This window comes from Nicotiana tomentosiformis, chromosome 6 (assembly GCF_000390325.3).
Source record: "Nicotiana tomentosiformis chromosome 6, ASM39032v3, whole genome shotgun sequence".
NCBI lineage: Eukaryota > Viridiplantae > Streptophyta > Magnoliopsida > Solanales > Solanaceae > Nicotiana > Nicotiana tomentosiformis.
In genome coordinates, this window is record NC_090817.1 from 74,980,595 (window position 1) to 74,996,640 (window position 16,046).

The following is a 16,046-nucleotide window of genomic DNA, read 5'->3' on the forward strand; positions in this document are numbered from 1 at the left end:
GAGTTATCAGTAGATACATGTCAGATCCAGGAAAGGAGCATTGGGAAGGTGTAAAATGGATATTATGATATCTCAAAGGCACCTCAGATATGGCATCTTGTTTTAAAAAAGAGCAATATTATCTTACAAGGTTTTGCTGATGCTAATTTAGTCGGCGATCTGGATAGTCGAAAAAGTACCACAGGCTACATGTTCACCTTGGGCGGTAGTGTTGTTAGCTAGATGTCCAGACTTAGAAAAGTGTTGTTCTATCTACCACTAAAGCAGAGTACATGGCAACTCAAAAGCTGGAAAAGAGACGATTTAGCTCAAGAATTTTCTTAAAGACCTAGGTAAAGAGCATGACAATTGTGAGCTTTTCAACGATAGCCAGAGTGCAATTCATCTTGCCAAGAATCCAGTATTTCATGCTAGATCGAAGCATATCCAGTTGAGGTATCATTATATCTGAGAGTTGATAAGTGTAGGAACTCTTTCCCTGTAGAAGATACCAGGATCGAAGAACTCGTCAGACATGTTGACCAAAGTTGTCGGTTTTGACAAACTGAGGTTGTGCACTGCCTCAGTTAGCCTTCAAGATAGATAATGTGAAGACGCCACCAGAGAATAGCAAATCTTTTTTTAATTTTCTTTCTTGATGTATATGGGTTTGAGGGGAAAATTGATGGGACAAACCCATGTGGGTAAATAAAAAGTCAAACAAAAAGAAGGAGAAAAAGACAAAGAGAACTGCAAGAATGAAAAGAAAGAAAACGAGAGAAGAAATGAAAAGTCAAAGTTGGTGAGCTGAAAATGTGAAGGAAAGAATTCGGCGCGTAATTTGCGGTGTCGTCCTGCCACATATTCACATTCATTGAAATCTTTTTTCAGCATATGCTCTGCCTATAAATAGGCATTCTTTTTTCAATTGTAAATCATCCTTCAACTTCTTCTTTCTCTTCAATTAATAAAGAGTTATTCTTTGTGTGGACGTGGAGTAGATAAAAATTGCCGAACCACGTTAATCTTGTCTTGTCTTGTACAATTTATTGCTTTTCTCTTTAAATATATTTTTCTCTTTCTATTAGCTTGACATGTTTCCCAACATGTATACGTGTGAAAGCATATAGAGTAATGATTAATGTTGGTAATCACGAGAAAAAGTATAAATCTTTATCCAATCATATTTGTTAAATTTTCACATTCGCATAGGAGAATTTGGCCGTTGAAAAGTATTGTTATTGAAGCAAAATACAATTAGCGAAATGAATATTGGTCCTAAAAGCACTTACAATATCTAATTTGTTGTCATTATTGAAGTTTTCGGAAAATTTGGTTGCTACAAGGAGGTACAAAGACCGGATTGTCGTTATTAAATTTTTCAACAGCATAAAAGACAATTAGGAAAATTTTGGTCGCTAAAAGGAGGTATAACTATTTGATTTCTTGCCGTTGCTAAAGTTTTTTCAATTACCTGATTGAAATCCAATCATGTACTTTTAATGACGGGGCTTTTAGCGAGCGCGGAAGGATCAAATTGTTTTGGGTCATAAATGACTAGTAATGTTAATAGGACTTTTAGCGATTGATTTTTTCCTCGTTGAAGGCTTTTTTCTTATGGTGATGTTTAAAATTTCTCGCTTGTATGAAAGTGATATCAGTATGTTTTTACAGCTCGTCCAACTATTATAATATTCATTCATCCATCCAAAAGAAACATCATAAGGAATATGATTCTGCTTATTTCTTTTTTCTGCATTTCTTCATTATCTTTTCATCTTTGTGCTAATTGCATTTCTTCAATTAGCACTGCGATATGGCTCGACTGCATTACAATGTAACACCTTTGTTTTTTAAACCAATTCTTCTTATCAAGCAAAATTGTAGCAAGAAGTGTATCTCAAAGAAAATGATTGTTGCAACCTTAACAAATAGTATAAGAAATCACATTACAAGGAAAAGTCGACAACACCACCATTGATGTTGAACTCAACAACGCCATTGAGAAAACACGTTAAAACAATGAGAATAAAAGAAGATGAAACGAAAGGGAGAGAAAGACAACACCAAAGATCAACGATAAATTTCCTTGCCACACCCCTTGTAGGCAGAGGCTGTTGTAGTGTACTGACTACGGGTTCAATTGAACCCATAACTTTCGACGCGGAGTAAAAACTTGTATCTAAAAATTCATTAAAACTGTAAAAAAAATAGTAGATATGAATCCATAACTTTAAAAATATAATGGATTCAATGTTAAAAACTTTAAAATTGAACCCATAGGATTTAAATCCTGGATCCGCCTCTGCTTGTAGGAAGATGTAAACATGGTAGAACACGAGCTAGCAAATAAAACCTCGTAGATTATTTGCTGAATGAGTATTGTTCATACCTCATTGAGCAATCAACAAATTTGACTTGACCTCCAATACGACCATCACAAGTACTCAACAAGAAAGATTTTGCACTACTTAAACAAAGGGCACAGTCTGAAAATTCTAAAATTGAGTTGCAAGTAGCATGACCATAAGCTAAGGCATCGCGCGTTAGGATAATTAGGAGAAGTTGAATAGTAAGTATAACCTTGATTGGGAGTCACATTCTGTAAAACTTCAAGAACATAAGCCAAGCTTAGCGCAAAAGGACCATTCTTATCATACACATTACCATTGTCCACTACATTGGTATTTGGTTCACTTCTCACAAAGCAACTAAACCCACTCATTCTCAAGATAGAATCCATAGATATATACCCTCTCTATTTTTGTATCCTCGTATCTATTGGGATATACTATTAACCATGCGATTTAGATATAGTATTGTGTTTTATTATTTATGAAATAATTATTTATTTAATTTATTCAATTCAATAAATTACTATTTTAAATAGATCATTTGTTATATGTGTGTCCTTTAGTTATGTAGTAGACAATTTAGTGTATGGAATCTTAGCTCATGCACAGAAGATTAAATTGTCGGTTCTCATAATTAATAAACTATGTTCATAATCAAAGATATTATTGGGCAAAATATCTTGATGATTGTAGCATAAGATTATAGTATAATTTGTCTTGATTATGGGAGTGGTTTTACTCCGACTTCTTGTGCTAGTATACTTAGTGTATATTGAACGGACCAAGTAGAGAAAAGATGTTTTTGTACTGAATATATATATAAAATATTTTCTCTAATTCATTGAATGAGCTTATACTCCTAATCTTGATATAATTATTATGATCAATGTGATTTGTTTATTGTTTTGATTTATCAAAATGTACAATTCTATTCAGAGTTAGTGTATGCATGATAGATTGGACAATAACAAATAACATTTGTGAAATAATAATTAGTTGATAGAATCCATGATTCGTTTTTGAGTATGATGATACCCCTTTATGTAAGCTTATAAGTTTTTATGTGAATCCGGCCGGAGAATTTTCTATCCGTCACATGAAATAGTTTGAGCGGAATTATAAAGGATTTAATTAGTTGATTAAATTAAATTGTCAGTGATTTAATTTAATTAACTGGTATTTGGGATCTTAATATGGGGAGTTAAAATAAGTGTTAATGAATTTTCAAAATTCATATTGAGGAGTTCAATTGCAGTTTTTTAGTGGAATAAACTGCAATTAATTATAGTAGGAATTAATTCATGTGAAATTTCGAATTAATACTATAATTAGTAGCCTCTTATTATTTCTGTGGTCCCTGCTATACCTAGTAAAAATCTGGACTGACTTGGGTAAAAAGTGACTTGGGAGAAAAGTCATCCGGTAGAGTTAGAGTAGGATCCTACTTGCACAAGCAGAATCCTACACGTTTTTGGAGCCCTTTTTGGCTGAAAAACGAGTCTACATAAGGAAGACATTTTTCACCCAATAACTCATACTTTTAGAGTTGTATTGTTCTTGCCCACTCAAAGCAATTTCATCCAAGGTCTTACTAGGACCATAGCGGAAGACTGCAGCCCTGGATTCTTGCTCTGTGGAGGACCTGTGCAACGATTTTAAGAGGTTAGTGGTTTCTAATCTCGTAATTGTATCATTATCTAGTTTACATATATTTGATGCCTGAATTGTATGCTTGCTTCCGCTGCGCATGTTCTAACACTCTCTTCTACTATTTCTTTTGTGTTACAAATTTGAGTTACGTTTCACATGTTCTTGTTTGTTTAAATAGATTTAGCCATCCATTGATCTCTCCATCAATGAAATTAAATATTCCATGATTTTGGTCTAACTGGCTTGTCTTAGTACCAGATAACATACAGTGTATGTTTTTTTTTATTTTATACGTTGCCGGCAAAGAAGTACGCCGTACATCTCCATTTCGTACTGATCGTCCATTTTGGCACGGGCTTGCTTATATCTTAGTGAATGTTGGTTCAGTTTTGGGCTTTTAATTTGGCGTCCCTTGCATAGACACAATATACATGCTTCTACAGACATCATGGTTGGCTACCGTACAAAAACCAATCTCAACACTCTATTCTAGCACATTTGTAAAATCCTAAAAGATAATTTAACACAACTGAATGAAACTAAACATGCATACATTCAAAACTATCCATATGTTAGCTAGATTCTGGCTATATACATTTCATCTTCTTGGTTCTCATCAATGACTAAATGAGAGCTAACTTCAAATGTGAGAGAAAACTTTCAACCATTCTCCTGCATTTGAAACGAGAAAATGAAAGAAGTCACTCTTTTAAGCTAAGTCGTGCATTCTGCACTTTCACAGATAGCTTTAATTTCTGCTCCTCCATGTCTTTCAAAACTGCTAATAGATTGGCACGATAAACTTCAGATCGTTGATTTATGCAATCTAACTTGGCTGTCAATTCACGAATCTTTTGTTCCTTCTCTTCCTGCCAAAAGAAAGAATATAGGAGTAAATCCACTACAGTAGCAGGCTAAAACTACCATCATTAATTGGGATAAATATCTCTTTGCAGTAAGGTTTCATTAAATAATTGACATATGTCCGAGTACTTTGTTACTATCAGACTCACTAACTCTTTTCTAGGTTACAAGGAACTGTGATGTGTTTTAATCAATGTGACTACGAAATAATAAATTACTATAATAATAGTAAATTGAATTTAACCAGTTTTTTCAACTGAAAACTCAAAGTCATAAGGACAAAGATGAACTCAAAGAAAGCGATACTCAAGAAGTACTTGCAACTTTTATGCATAGCATGATGCTTGAATTTCTAATGACTATCATCTTTAATGTTTTGCTTTCTAGATCCTATATTTAGGGGGGTTTCAGGAATATTTAGATTTGAGTATATCTTGTGCTATTATCCGGAATTTCCATTACCACAAAGTTTTGGAGAAGGCACTTTCAGTTCCTTGTTTCTTCGAGATGCATCCCGAATTGAGAGGATTATGCTGAAGGCACTTTCAGTTCCTCATTTATTCTGTATTGCTTAGAGATGCATCCCGGATTGAGAGGATTGCGTTGCATTTCCTCAGTGATCCAGACTAAGAAAATGGTTTCTCCCACAGTTCTACACTCATCTTGGAGGAAATTCAGCATAATCCTCTCAATCCTGGATGCAACTATCAAATACGGAAGAAATACATAATAGAGGTGGTGACTAAAAAAAAAACAGTGTTTCTGTGCTGACAAGTGACCCTTCCCAGTTGTTCAATTTAGCTTTTCGCTCAACAATAGATTCAAACAGAAAAGAAGATCAAGGGACGTTTATTGACGGCAGCACATAGTATGTATCAATATCAATCTCGCCATCATTGGACTATCGTAATGACCAGAGCTATCATTAAATTCAAAGGAATGATATATGGTTAAAAGATAAAATGTATAGATTGGTTAGCAAAAAGAACTTGACCTCATGACCCCTGCAATATATAAAACACTACTTCCTTTTCCCCAGTTTAACTCTCACACACTACTTTTTGAGAGATGGAAGTGCAAACAAATGTATTTATAGGATACCAAAAGAATTCCCTTCTCATCTATGGGATCTATCACTGTTTCAGCATCAATTACAAAGCCCCGTTAACACCAAAAATGAAACAAAAGTAAACACTGCACCTTTGCATCCACTAATATTGGTTGTCTTATAATGATATGCACTTTCCTTAAAGAGAATAAAAGTTCCTCAAAAAGGTACCATTACATCCACTTTTGCATTAAAGAAGGTGTAAACTACTCAGAAGGTATTCTCTCGCTTTAAGATCCACTCCTATTTAAGCATGATGAAACTTGAACTCTCACCTTTTTGATACCTGTGCCCGTCAACAATGATAATTAAACTGTGACCGTAAAAGTGCCAATTCTATTCATTTAATCTAACGATCAATCAACTATACCTCAATCCCAAATTGGGGAAGGAGAATAGGAGATATGAATCCGCTCAGTTCTGCTCCATTAGGCCCACTTCATTCATTTAATTGATACGTAATTCACCGTAAACTATGGACTCCATAAAACGAGATATATCCTAAGCTCACACTAACAATTAACACTTAATCACAACCAGTTGGTATCACCAATATTGATCTTATACTCTCATCGTGTTCTATTCTTAGCTATGTCTGCATTGCTTCGCGTGATTATAGGTCTTTGAGAAAACTTATCCTTGTGATTTTAAGTCTACCTTGTTCCTTTTTAGCACCTTCAATCACCGTATTGTACTATGATATCTACTGATTGGTTCATTTGGAGGTCTACGTTGGAGTTTGGACATGTCCAACCCATCTCTGCTGACCTTCTCTCGTCTTATCCTCTATGTAATACTTGCTATCCTTATCCGACTTGATCATTCTAATTTGTCCAGTCTCATATGACCTCACATCTTTCATAGAATTAACATTTAGGATTTCTCCCTTAAATCACTCCAATATACAGTCTCTCCTGCCCTGCTCTCATCTTTGAATATCTATTTTCATCTCTCTCACTCTATTTTTTTCTCTGCCGGCTTGTTATTCTAAATGTTTGATTGACTTTGGAGCAGCTCTAACTTGGGAATAGGATAAAATTTACTTAACAGTGGATACACACTGGAATGGAGCAAATGGCTACATGTAGGTGAGGGGGTTAAAATCCACTACCTGCAGGGATGATGTAGATGAGTACGGAAAATTTCAAGAGAAAGAGTTAATTACAGTACTAATGATGCCACTAAACCCTATTCATAAGTATACTACCTACAATCGAGTTTTTCAATGTACGCAATGGATGTCATTCTGAAACCATATATCAGCAGCTTACATTACTGGAAGTTTATACTGATAGTTTTGTGTTAGTCTTCTTTGAATAAAAAAAGGTCCTATCATATTTTGTACAGAATGAAATTCCAACACACCCTTCAAGGTTATTGCCTAAATGTGAATCATAGTTGAACCGCGATGCACTCCCTCAGTGATAAAATTGTGTTCCCTACAAACATTTGAGGTAACGTTTGTTGTAAATATATTAACTGCATCAAAACAGATACAGCCATCCATAATTACAGGGGGTGGTTGGTACAGGAAGATTTCCAAGTTCTTAATCTACTTACAAGGATCCTAAGATATCAACAAAATATTCTGGATCTTCCATGTACTCTTGCTTATACCAAAAATAAAAAAGAGCTAAACAATGAATTTTCAGTTTCTGGATAGTACTATGTCTATCTTCAAAACATCTGTGGTTTCTCTCTTTCCAACCAATCCACCAAATGCAAGCTGGAACAATTTTCCATCTCTTTCTGATTGGGGGAGCTACTGAATCTGTTCCAGCATTCTAGAACTTCAATAATACTCATTGGCATTACCCACATGATTCCTTTCAAATTAAAGAAAATCCTCCAAATTTGTTCTGTTATCCTGCAGTGCAAAAAAGAGATTGATTGTCTCTGCCTCTTCTCCACATAAGTAGCATCTGGAGCATAGGTGAAGCCCCTCTTGATAAGATTGTCCTGAGTTAAGAATGCTTTTCTGGCTAGCAGCCACGTGAAACAAGCAACTTTGTATGGAATATTGACTTTGTAAATTAGTTTCCAAGGCCAACTTCCAATCTGATTATTAGAGGTGTTATATTCCTTGTAGGCAGACTTAACTCAGAATTTACCTTGCCTATCCCTTTACCAAAACATATGATCTTCAAAAGTGTCCCTTGAATTGATCCTAGGTGTTGTAGAATTCTCTTCGCTGGACAATCTCCCAATCATTGAATAATCTTCCATAGCTAAGGTTCCATCCTTGGTTTGATCATACCTCTCCCACAGCTGCTCCTTGTTGCTGGTTCAGGTTTTAAATGTCTGGGAAAATCTCTCCCACAGTTGCTCCATGCTGTTGGTTCAGGTTGTAAATGTCTGGGAAAATCTGTTTCATAGGACGTTGGCCTAGCCACATGTCATCCTAGAAAGAAGTTTTCATTCCATTGCTCACCTTGAATCTGGATTTGTTTATTAACTTTGGCCACAAGTTTCTGATTGATCTCCATAGACTGACCCCATAAGGACGGGTTGTAGAGTTGGTTGTCCAATTACCTTCCATTCCATACTTCACCCTAATGACCTTTTTCCATAGTGAGTGTTCAGTTGAAGCAAATCTCCAGAGCCATTTTGTCATTAGACTGTGATTCTAAATTCTTAAGTTCCTAAACCAGCCCCCCTTCGTTCTTGTTGGTAAAAAGGGAGTCCCATTTGACCAGGTGAAATTTGTCTCTGTCACGGTTGCCTTGCCAAATAAAGTTCCTCCTCAATGCATCTATTCTTTTGACCACATTTGCAGGGATAGGAAATAGAGACATCATGGAATTGGGGAAGGCATCCAGTATACTATTGATTAGAACTAGTCTGCTACCCAGGGAAAGAAATTAGCTTTTTCAGTTGACTAGTTTCTTTTCACACTTTTCCAGTACACAATTCCAAATTTCTTTTGACTTGCTCTTTGCCCCAAAGGCATTCCAAGATACATGGCAGGTAGTTCTCCAATTCTTACTCCAAGAATGTCAACTAGGTTTTGGATATCAGGAACCTTGATATAGATAACTCTTGCTGCAGTTAATATGCTACCGAGATATAGATTCAAATAGGATAAATATCACCCTCAGAATTTTCAGTTGTTCTCAATCAGCTTCACAGAACACTAGCGTGTCATTAACATATTGAAGGTGTGTGATTTCTAGATTGTTCGCAGCCCATGTAGAATTGAATCCCTTGATCCAGGTGTTACCCTGAGCAGTTTTCGACATGTTATTTAGACCTTCTATGGCAATGATAAACAGGAAGGGGGAATAGGGGATCACCCTATCTCAGTCCTCTCTGAGATGAGAAGAAGCCAGTTGGGGAACCATTGATAAGGACGGAAAATTTGACAGTGCTTATGCAAAACTTGATCCGGGTAATCCATCTACCTCGAAAACCCATTTTCTCCATAATTCCAAGCAAATAAGTCTAGTTCAGATGATTAAAAGCCTTCTGGATGTCCAACTTACATAGAATTCCTAGAATTTGCTTTTGATCCTTGTGTCTACACACTCATTTGCTATAAATATGTCAGCTATTATCTGCCTCCCTTTGATAAAGGCCATCTGTTGAGCATCCACCAATTTATGTACCACTTTCTTGAGTCTCTCGCTTAGCAATTTTGAGATGATTTTGTAGATGCTACATATTAGGCTGATAGGTCTGAAGTCTTTCAATTCCTTGGCATTCACCTTCTAGGAATCAAAGCCACATAGGTGGCATGAAACTTTTTTTCAAAAACACATGTCATACAGTCATAGAAATTTTGAAAAGCAGTAGTGACATCAACATTGACTACCTCCCAACAATCAGCGAAGAAAGCCATGGTATAGCCATCAGGACCAGAAGCTTTATCCCCAACATATTCTTGAACATTGCTCCATATCTCTTGGGCTTCAAATGGATTCTGCAGTATCTGGTTTTCTTCTGGAGTGATTATAGGACAAACTCTGAGGTTTCCATGGGGCCTCCATTCTTCTGACTCAAATTTCTGTCTTGATGTCGGCATGATTTCTAATAGATTCACCTTCAACTTCTAACATGTCAATATTGTTGTACCCCTTATGAGCATTGTCAGTTCTATGGAAGAAATTGGTATTGTTATCTCCTTGTTTCAACCAAAGAGTTCTTGATCTCTGTCTCCATCCAAACTACTCTTTTCTTGCGATCTTCTCAAATTCCACTTCTAATGTTGCTTTTTTGAGTATTTCATCTTCATTAAGATTCATGAGGTCCCGAACCTCATCTAGTTCAATTAATTGAGTGAGGATGTTATGTTTCTGCATTTCTAGATTTCCCTGGATAGTTTTGCTCCACTCTCTGAGCTTTCCTTTCAGAGCCTTCAGCTTGAAAGCCAGAGTATAGTCAGTTTTTCCTTCACAGTTGAAAGAGTCCCACCATTCTTTAACTCTCTCTTTGAAACCCTATGTCTGCCGCCACCAATTTTCAAATTTGAAATAGGACTTGATAGGCTCCCAATTGCCACACTGAAGTAACACGGGTGTGTGATTATAAGTCACTCTATGCAAGGTTGATTGTTTGATACTCCTAAAGCCCTCATCCTGATCGTCAAAAATAAGAAATCTGTCTAGTCTCGCTGCAACATCATATCCTAAGTTGCTCGGACTCTTCACTTTTGGTATCGCACCCATGTCGTCACGACGTCGGTGTGAGTGTGAGTGTGGGTGTGGATCCGTACCGGATTTGGTCAACCGATTTTGGGCACTTTGACCAAAATCGGTGGAGGAATTCAGGACAAATACAATAATTTCTGAAATCAAAACAAGCTAGGTTGAAATTGAAGAAAATGAAATATCTTATATATAGAAACTTCTACGTTAGTCATTTTTCTTTTATCTCCTTCTCGGATTCTCCTCTTGATCATTATTTTCTCTTTCTTGGAATACCTTGTAAGTTTTCCATATAATGTCTCGTAATGTAGACATATTTTTATAACTCTATTTTTAGATATTTGAATTATTTTGAGCCGAATCCCTACCCCCGTATCCGTACCCGGATCCGTATCCTCGAATATTAAGATTTAGATTATGAAAGATCCAACCTCTAGATCCGCACTCGTATCGGATACCTGCACCGGAGTCTAAGCAACTTAGATCATATATGTCTCCTTTCTTCCAAGTGAACTTACTTCCTAGCAGTTATAGATCTACCAACTCCATATCCTCAATGAATTCAGTGAAATCAGTCATTCTGGAGATTCTGATATAGTTTTTCTTCTCTAAAGGGAATCTGACTGTGTTAAAGTTCTCACATACCACCCAAGGACCCGAAAACAAGCCCCTGGATGCACCAACTTCCCACCAAACTTCTTCTCTCTCTGCCATGTCATTAGGAGCATAAAGGCTGGATAAGTGCCAGGAGAAGTCCTATGTTTTTCCAGTGAACTTACATGTGATAGAGTAAGAACCCAAGCTGGTGGTTTCACCTTCCCATACCCTGTTATCCCACATCAGTAAAATGCCTCCTCTCGTACCACTAGCCTCCGGTTGTGCAAATTTGCACCATCTGTTGGCCCATAAATCTTTCATAATCTTGTGATATCTCCTTCAATTTCGATCTCACGAAAGCAATAGACATCTGCTTTCCAAGTATTAATGCAGTTGTTGATAGTCTCCTCTTCCTCGCCTTGTTCAAGCCCCTCACATTCCATGAGAGAATGTTCATTGATCTTGATTGATGTGGTAGCCCCCTCTGCTTCTAGCACCATTACTTTTGAAACTGCTCCAATGTCCAGGTTCTTCAATTCTTTTGACCCCTTAATCTTAGGAGTTGCTGTCACCATTGTTCCTGCAGGACCCATGTGTTTGTCTTTTTTGATCAATTTTCATGAAAATCTGTAAAGCCTCCTTTTTGTAACCTTGGAAATCAACCCCAAATTCTTTGCTAAGTTTGATGATGTTTTGGTGTACCAAAGTCAGGGTCCTTCTCAGACTCTTGGGTGTGTGAATTCAAGGGCTCAACCTCTTCAATTGTCCATCGAGTAGTTTCCTCCCCTTCCTATTTTGCATATTATCCAAGGTTGAACTCCTAGTGGATAGCAATCTGGTTCTTCAGTAATGATCATGGCACTTTTCTTGTCAACTGGGTCTTGTTGGGCTTCTTCGTTTCCTTCTTCTTCCCTGATGTGCCCTTTTCAACTAATAATTGCCATTCTAAAATTAAAATGGCGGCTTTACTTATTGGAAATTTTATCCTGTTAATAATGCAATCTAGTTACAATAGAAGCTCCTAATTTATTTATTTATTTATGAAGAGTTACAATAGAAAAGGCCTTTTTTTAATAAGGGTGGTGTTTGGGCCAAAACAATGTACGCTTTTTGGCACATACAAATAGGGTGACAACAAATTAGTAGAACTTACAAAAGCACTATGGAGTAAGAGAAGTGGACTAGATATGCTTATGCTTTAAGAAAACTATTAATCATGCCAAAACGTATTTCCATATTTAGCGTTCACTCCAAAGGATTGGAAGTTGTATGTACCCAGTAGTAGATCACAACAAAAACATGTGTCCGCTCAATAACATGGTGTCAGGACCAGCTTGTGCGGACCTTGATTATTCCACAGGGCACCAGCTAACTCCAACCAGTATAAGTACCGGGTAACTCTACCCACCAAGACTTCGGCAAATAGGAAGAAATCACCTAGTGTTTTTTAATCTACGACATCATTTGAACCGTAGTAACTAAGGTTTACGCCCGCTTCATTGACCAATAAGTCACACCCTTGGGTACAATTAAGGTACTTTACTTCATCTTTCAATCAAGGTGAAATCATCATTTGAGACCAATGTACCAAAGTATTTCTTCATGAAATAAGAATGTAATTATCATTTTTTTAAGGGAATTGTAATATATCGTCCGGTTGTCCATAAATTCCTAAAAAAGAGAGATCGATCAATCTGCTAGCCTTGGCACATGACGATACTTAAATATAGAAACAAGGTTACCAAATCCACAACAAGAACACGAACATGACTCAAAAAACCATGAATAAATGTTATTTATGTTTTGCACAAATAAATAAAGTATATCGCATAGAAAACTCCTATGAGCCTCGACTTGGATTAGAAAAGGAGAACATATAATATCAGACGAGTTATAGCATTAAAAAGAAATCCATGAATCTGGTGAAATTAATCATATCAATCTTTATCGTGTTCATCTATAATCATGGCAGTAGTTAGGATCAACTTTCGGAGGATTACAGTATCACTTGGAAACTAAAAGCCAATTGGACTAGAATAAGTCAACCAAATGAGTTATGCATCATGAACTTTCTACTGCGCACATTACTTAAATGGGTTCTAGAAAGGCATATAGGACGGAATGGAGAAATCCGCATAGAGAGGGCATAGTTGTATAGCAAAAACTTGATAGCAAGGGAATGACACATCATTAGATGGACAAAATTCAGATCATAGAAAGTGAGGAACTTTAATTGAAAACTTACCTTGGATTGACCTGAATCTGCTTGATCAATATCTCCTTCATCTACTCCTTGATTGCATCCATTTACCATGTTGGTCACCTGAGTTTTGTCAGTGTTTTTCTTCTTTGCAGCAGAAACCTTTTTTGCAGCCTCTTTCAGAGCATTCATTGCGACATTATAACTATGAATAGATTTAGCCCCTTCTTCAACAAATTTAATAGCCTCCTGCCGCAAACTATTATGACGCATAGTTAAAGACTCTTGTGAATTGCTAGGTAACTCTAAAGGATTTTCCTCTATAGTGCCTCCACCACCAGTCTTGGCATTTCTTGTCCAACGTTTCAAAATGTATTGGGAAGGAAGCGTAAGAACATTTTTGGCTCTGAACACAGATAACACATGTCTACAAATTATACCTGAAAATTCAAACATTAGACAGCTACAGTTAGCTGTCAACTCAAATGTGTTGAACCTAACCGTGTGCGCCTTGTGCTCTTCCCCAAATTTTGCAACATGATATGTTGTGATTGCTCCAGCGTCATCAATTTTAGTTGCAGGATTTGCAAGGGTCTCAACCAGCTCTTGTTGAAATTTCATGAACACCTTCCTCGTATAGAGATCAGCTGCTTGTTTTTCCATAGGCGATGGTGTCTTTAGAATTGGTGTAGTATTATTAGAGTCAAGATCTGCATTAAATTCCTTTTCATGCCAGACTGCAATGGCTTTTTCATAGTGTTTAATTAATAACTGGATAGATGTAGAAGCATTCACAAACCCATCGAAGAAAGTGTTTTTGGCATCATTGTCTTCATCACTTAAAAAATCCCCAAAAAATGCCCCTCGCATGAAAACAGGAACCCAGTGATGGCGAGCAATATAAATTGATTGAATGTATTCATTATCCGTGAGGTAATATCTTTCTAGGAGTGACTTCCACTGAAATTCAAACTCCTCAAGTGTCTCTGCTTCATTGATGCACTTCATAAATTCAATTTCAAAGGTTGGATGTGTTTGACATACATGGGTCAGCTTCTCCTTGGTGTCTCGAAGTATGCTCCATTTACAAAAACGATGACGCGTTTCTGGCAGAACATGAGCAATAGCCATCTGTATGAGATGATCAGTGTCAGTTGTGATGGAAACAGGCTTCTGTGCAGACATTGCTTGAAGCCAAGTTTGGAGGAGCCAGACAAGTGAGGTCTCAGATTCATTGAAAAGCAAAGCACAGCCAAAGAGAACAGGCTGGGCATGATGATTTAAGCCAGTGAAAGTGGCAAAAGGTACGCTATAGCAATTAGCTCGATAGGAAGTGTCCAATTTTATAGAGTCCCCAAAATAGTGATAGTTCATCCTGGCAGTTGCATCGGCCCAAAAAATGTTTCCATTAGAAGACCCGTTATCATCTTGAACAGCATAGAAAAATGCCGGATTTTCGGAGTGCATTCGCCTCAGATAGTCCAACACATGTTGAACTCCTCCACCGAGGATTCTTTGTCTGCTATTCATTTGTAGTCCTCCCCCAACGTTCCAATACAGACTGCAAAAGTTGCGTTCTTATGAACAACTTAGTCACGACCTGAAGAGATTGGCAGATAATAGAGCATCATGAATTCATTGCAAGAGGAAACACTTCATTGCAAATTATTCAGAATTTTATATCAACCCTTTTCTGCAAAACAGCATATTTAAGATATCTAAAATTTAATTCATTGCTTTCAGTAAAATTTGCTTAGTAACTTGAATGCTCACTTGATATACAATTAAATAAGAGTGTTAACTTTCAGCCTGCCAGAAGTACTATTGCAACCCAAAATAAAACAAGTATCGGCCATATGAGACTGCAAGCTAAATTCACTCATTCCAAACAGAAACTAACTTCACTCTTTGTTAATAATCCATCATTCATTTGCTACAGATATTACCTATCAAGTTTGTTTTCTAATATGCTAAAGAACCGTAATGTGGGTGGGACTACTTCAATTCAAGACATCAAATCAAAAGCAAACCTTGTCAAAATCTTACCTTTAAGACGGCCAGAAATTGACATTTAAAGATTTGGTAATTGACTCGATGAAATTTACTACTTCAACTCGCAGTATGATAATAAACATTTCAATGTTCTAATGCACAAAGAACAATAGAAAGAGGGATAATTATGTAATTCGAGAAGAAACAATGCATTTTGCAGCTCAATTTGCAATTCGTAATAGGGTTTAGATAGAACCTAAAGCTCGATTTGGCTGCTGAGGAACAGTGGTGTCGTGAAGAAGTTCAAAGCCTCAAACTGAATTGAAATTTGTTGATAACCCTTCTGTTTTACTTTGAGCGAGTTCACAAACCGGTATCCTCCTTTTCATAGGAACGCTTTTTTGTTAGATTCTGAAGTCCTGTCTGTATATTTATATATCTTTCCGTCTGTGCATATTTATTGTATTATTATAAGGTGAGACGTCTTAAACTAAAAAAGGTCAAAAACATCAAAATGCTTTTTTTTTTTTTTTTTTATAGTATATTACGTTAATAATGGTACGTGATAGTTTAAACATTTATTTATATGAATGAATAATAAAATTTAATTAATGAATCATGTATAATAATACAATAGTAATCTAAATGCCGAAAAATAT

At 36.5% G+C, this 16,046-nt stretch overlaps 1 protein-coding gene across 2 annotated transcripts; it reads right to left on the bottom strand.

The window, feature by feature from the left end:
- Positions 1–4,513: 4,513 nt before the first annotated feature.
- Positions 4,514–15,809, bottom strand: LOC104105442 (protein FAR1-RELATED SEQUENCE 9). Of its 2 annotated transcripts, none has more exons than XM_009613748.4 (3): positions 15,644–15,809; positions 13,441–14,956; positions 4,514–4,852 (listed from the first exon to the last, which is right to left on the bottom strand). In XM_009613748.4, exons 2-3 carry the CDS (start codon positions 14,923–14,925, stop codon positions 4,685–4,687), a joined length of 1,653 nt encoding a protein of 550 aa, XP_009612043.1. In that variant the 5' UTR covers positions 14,926–14,956; positions 15,644–15,809; the 3' UTR covers positions 4,514–4,684. The 2 variants fall into 2 exon arrangements, with proteins under 2 accessions (XP_009612043.1, XP_009612041.1); XM_009613746.4 differs by having other exon boundaries at positions 13,441–14,995.
- Between the last annotated feature and the right edge of the window lie 237 nt (positions 15,810–16,046).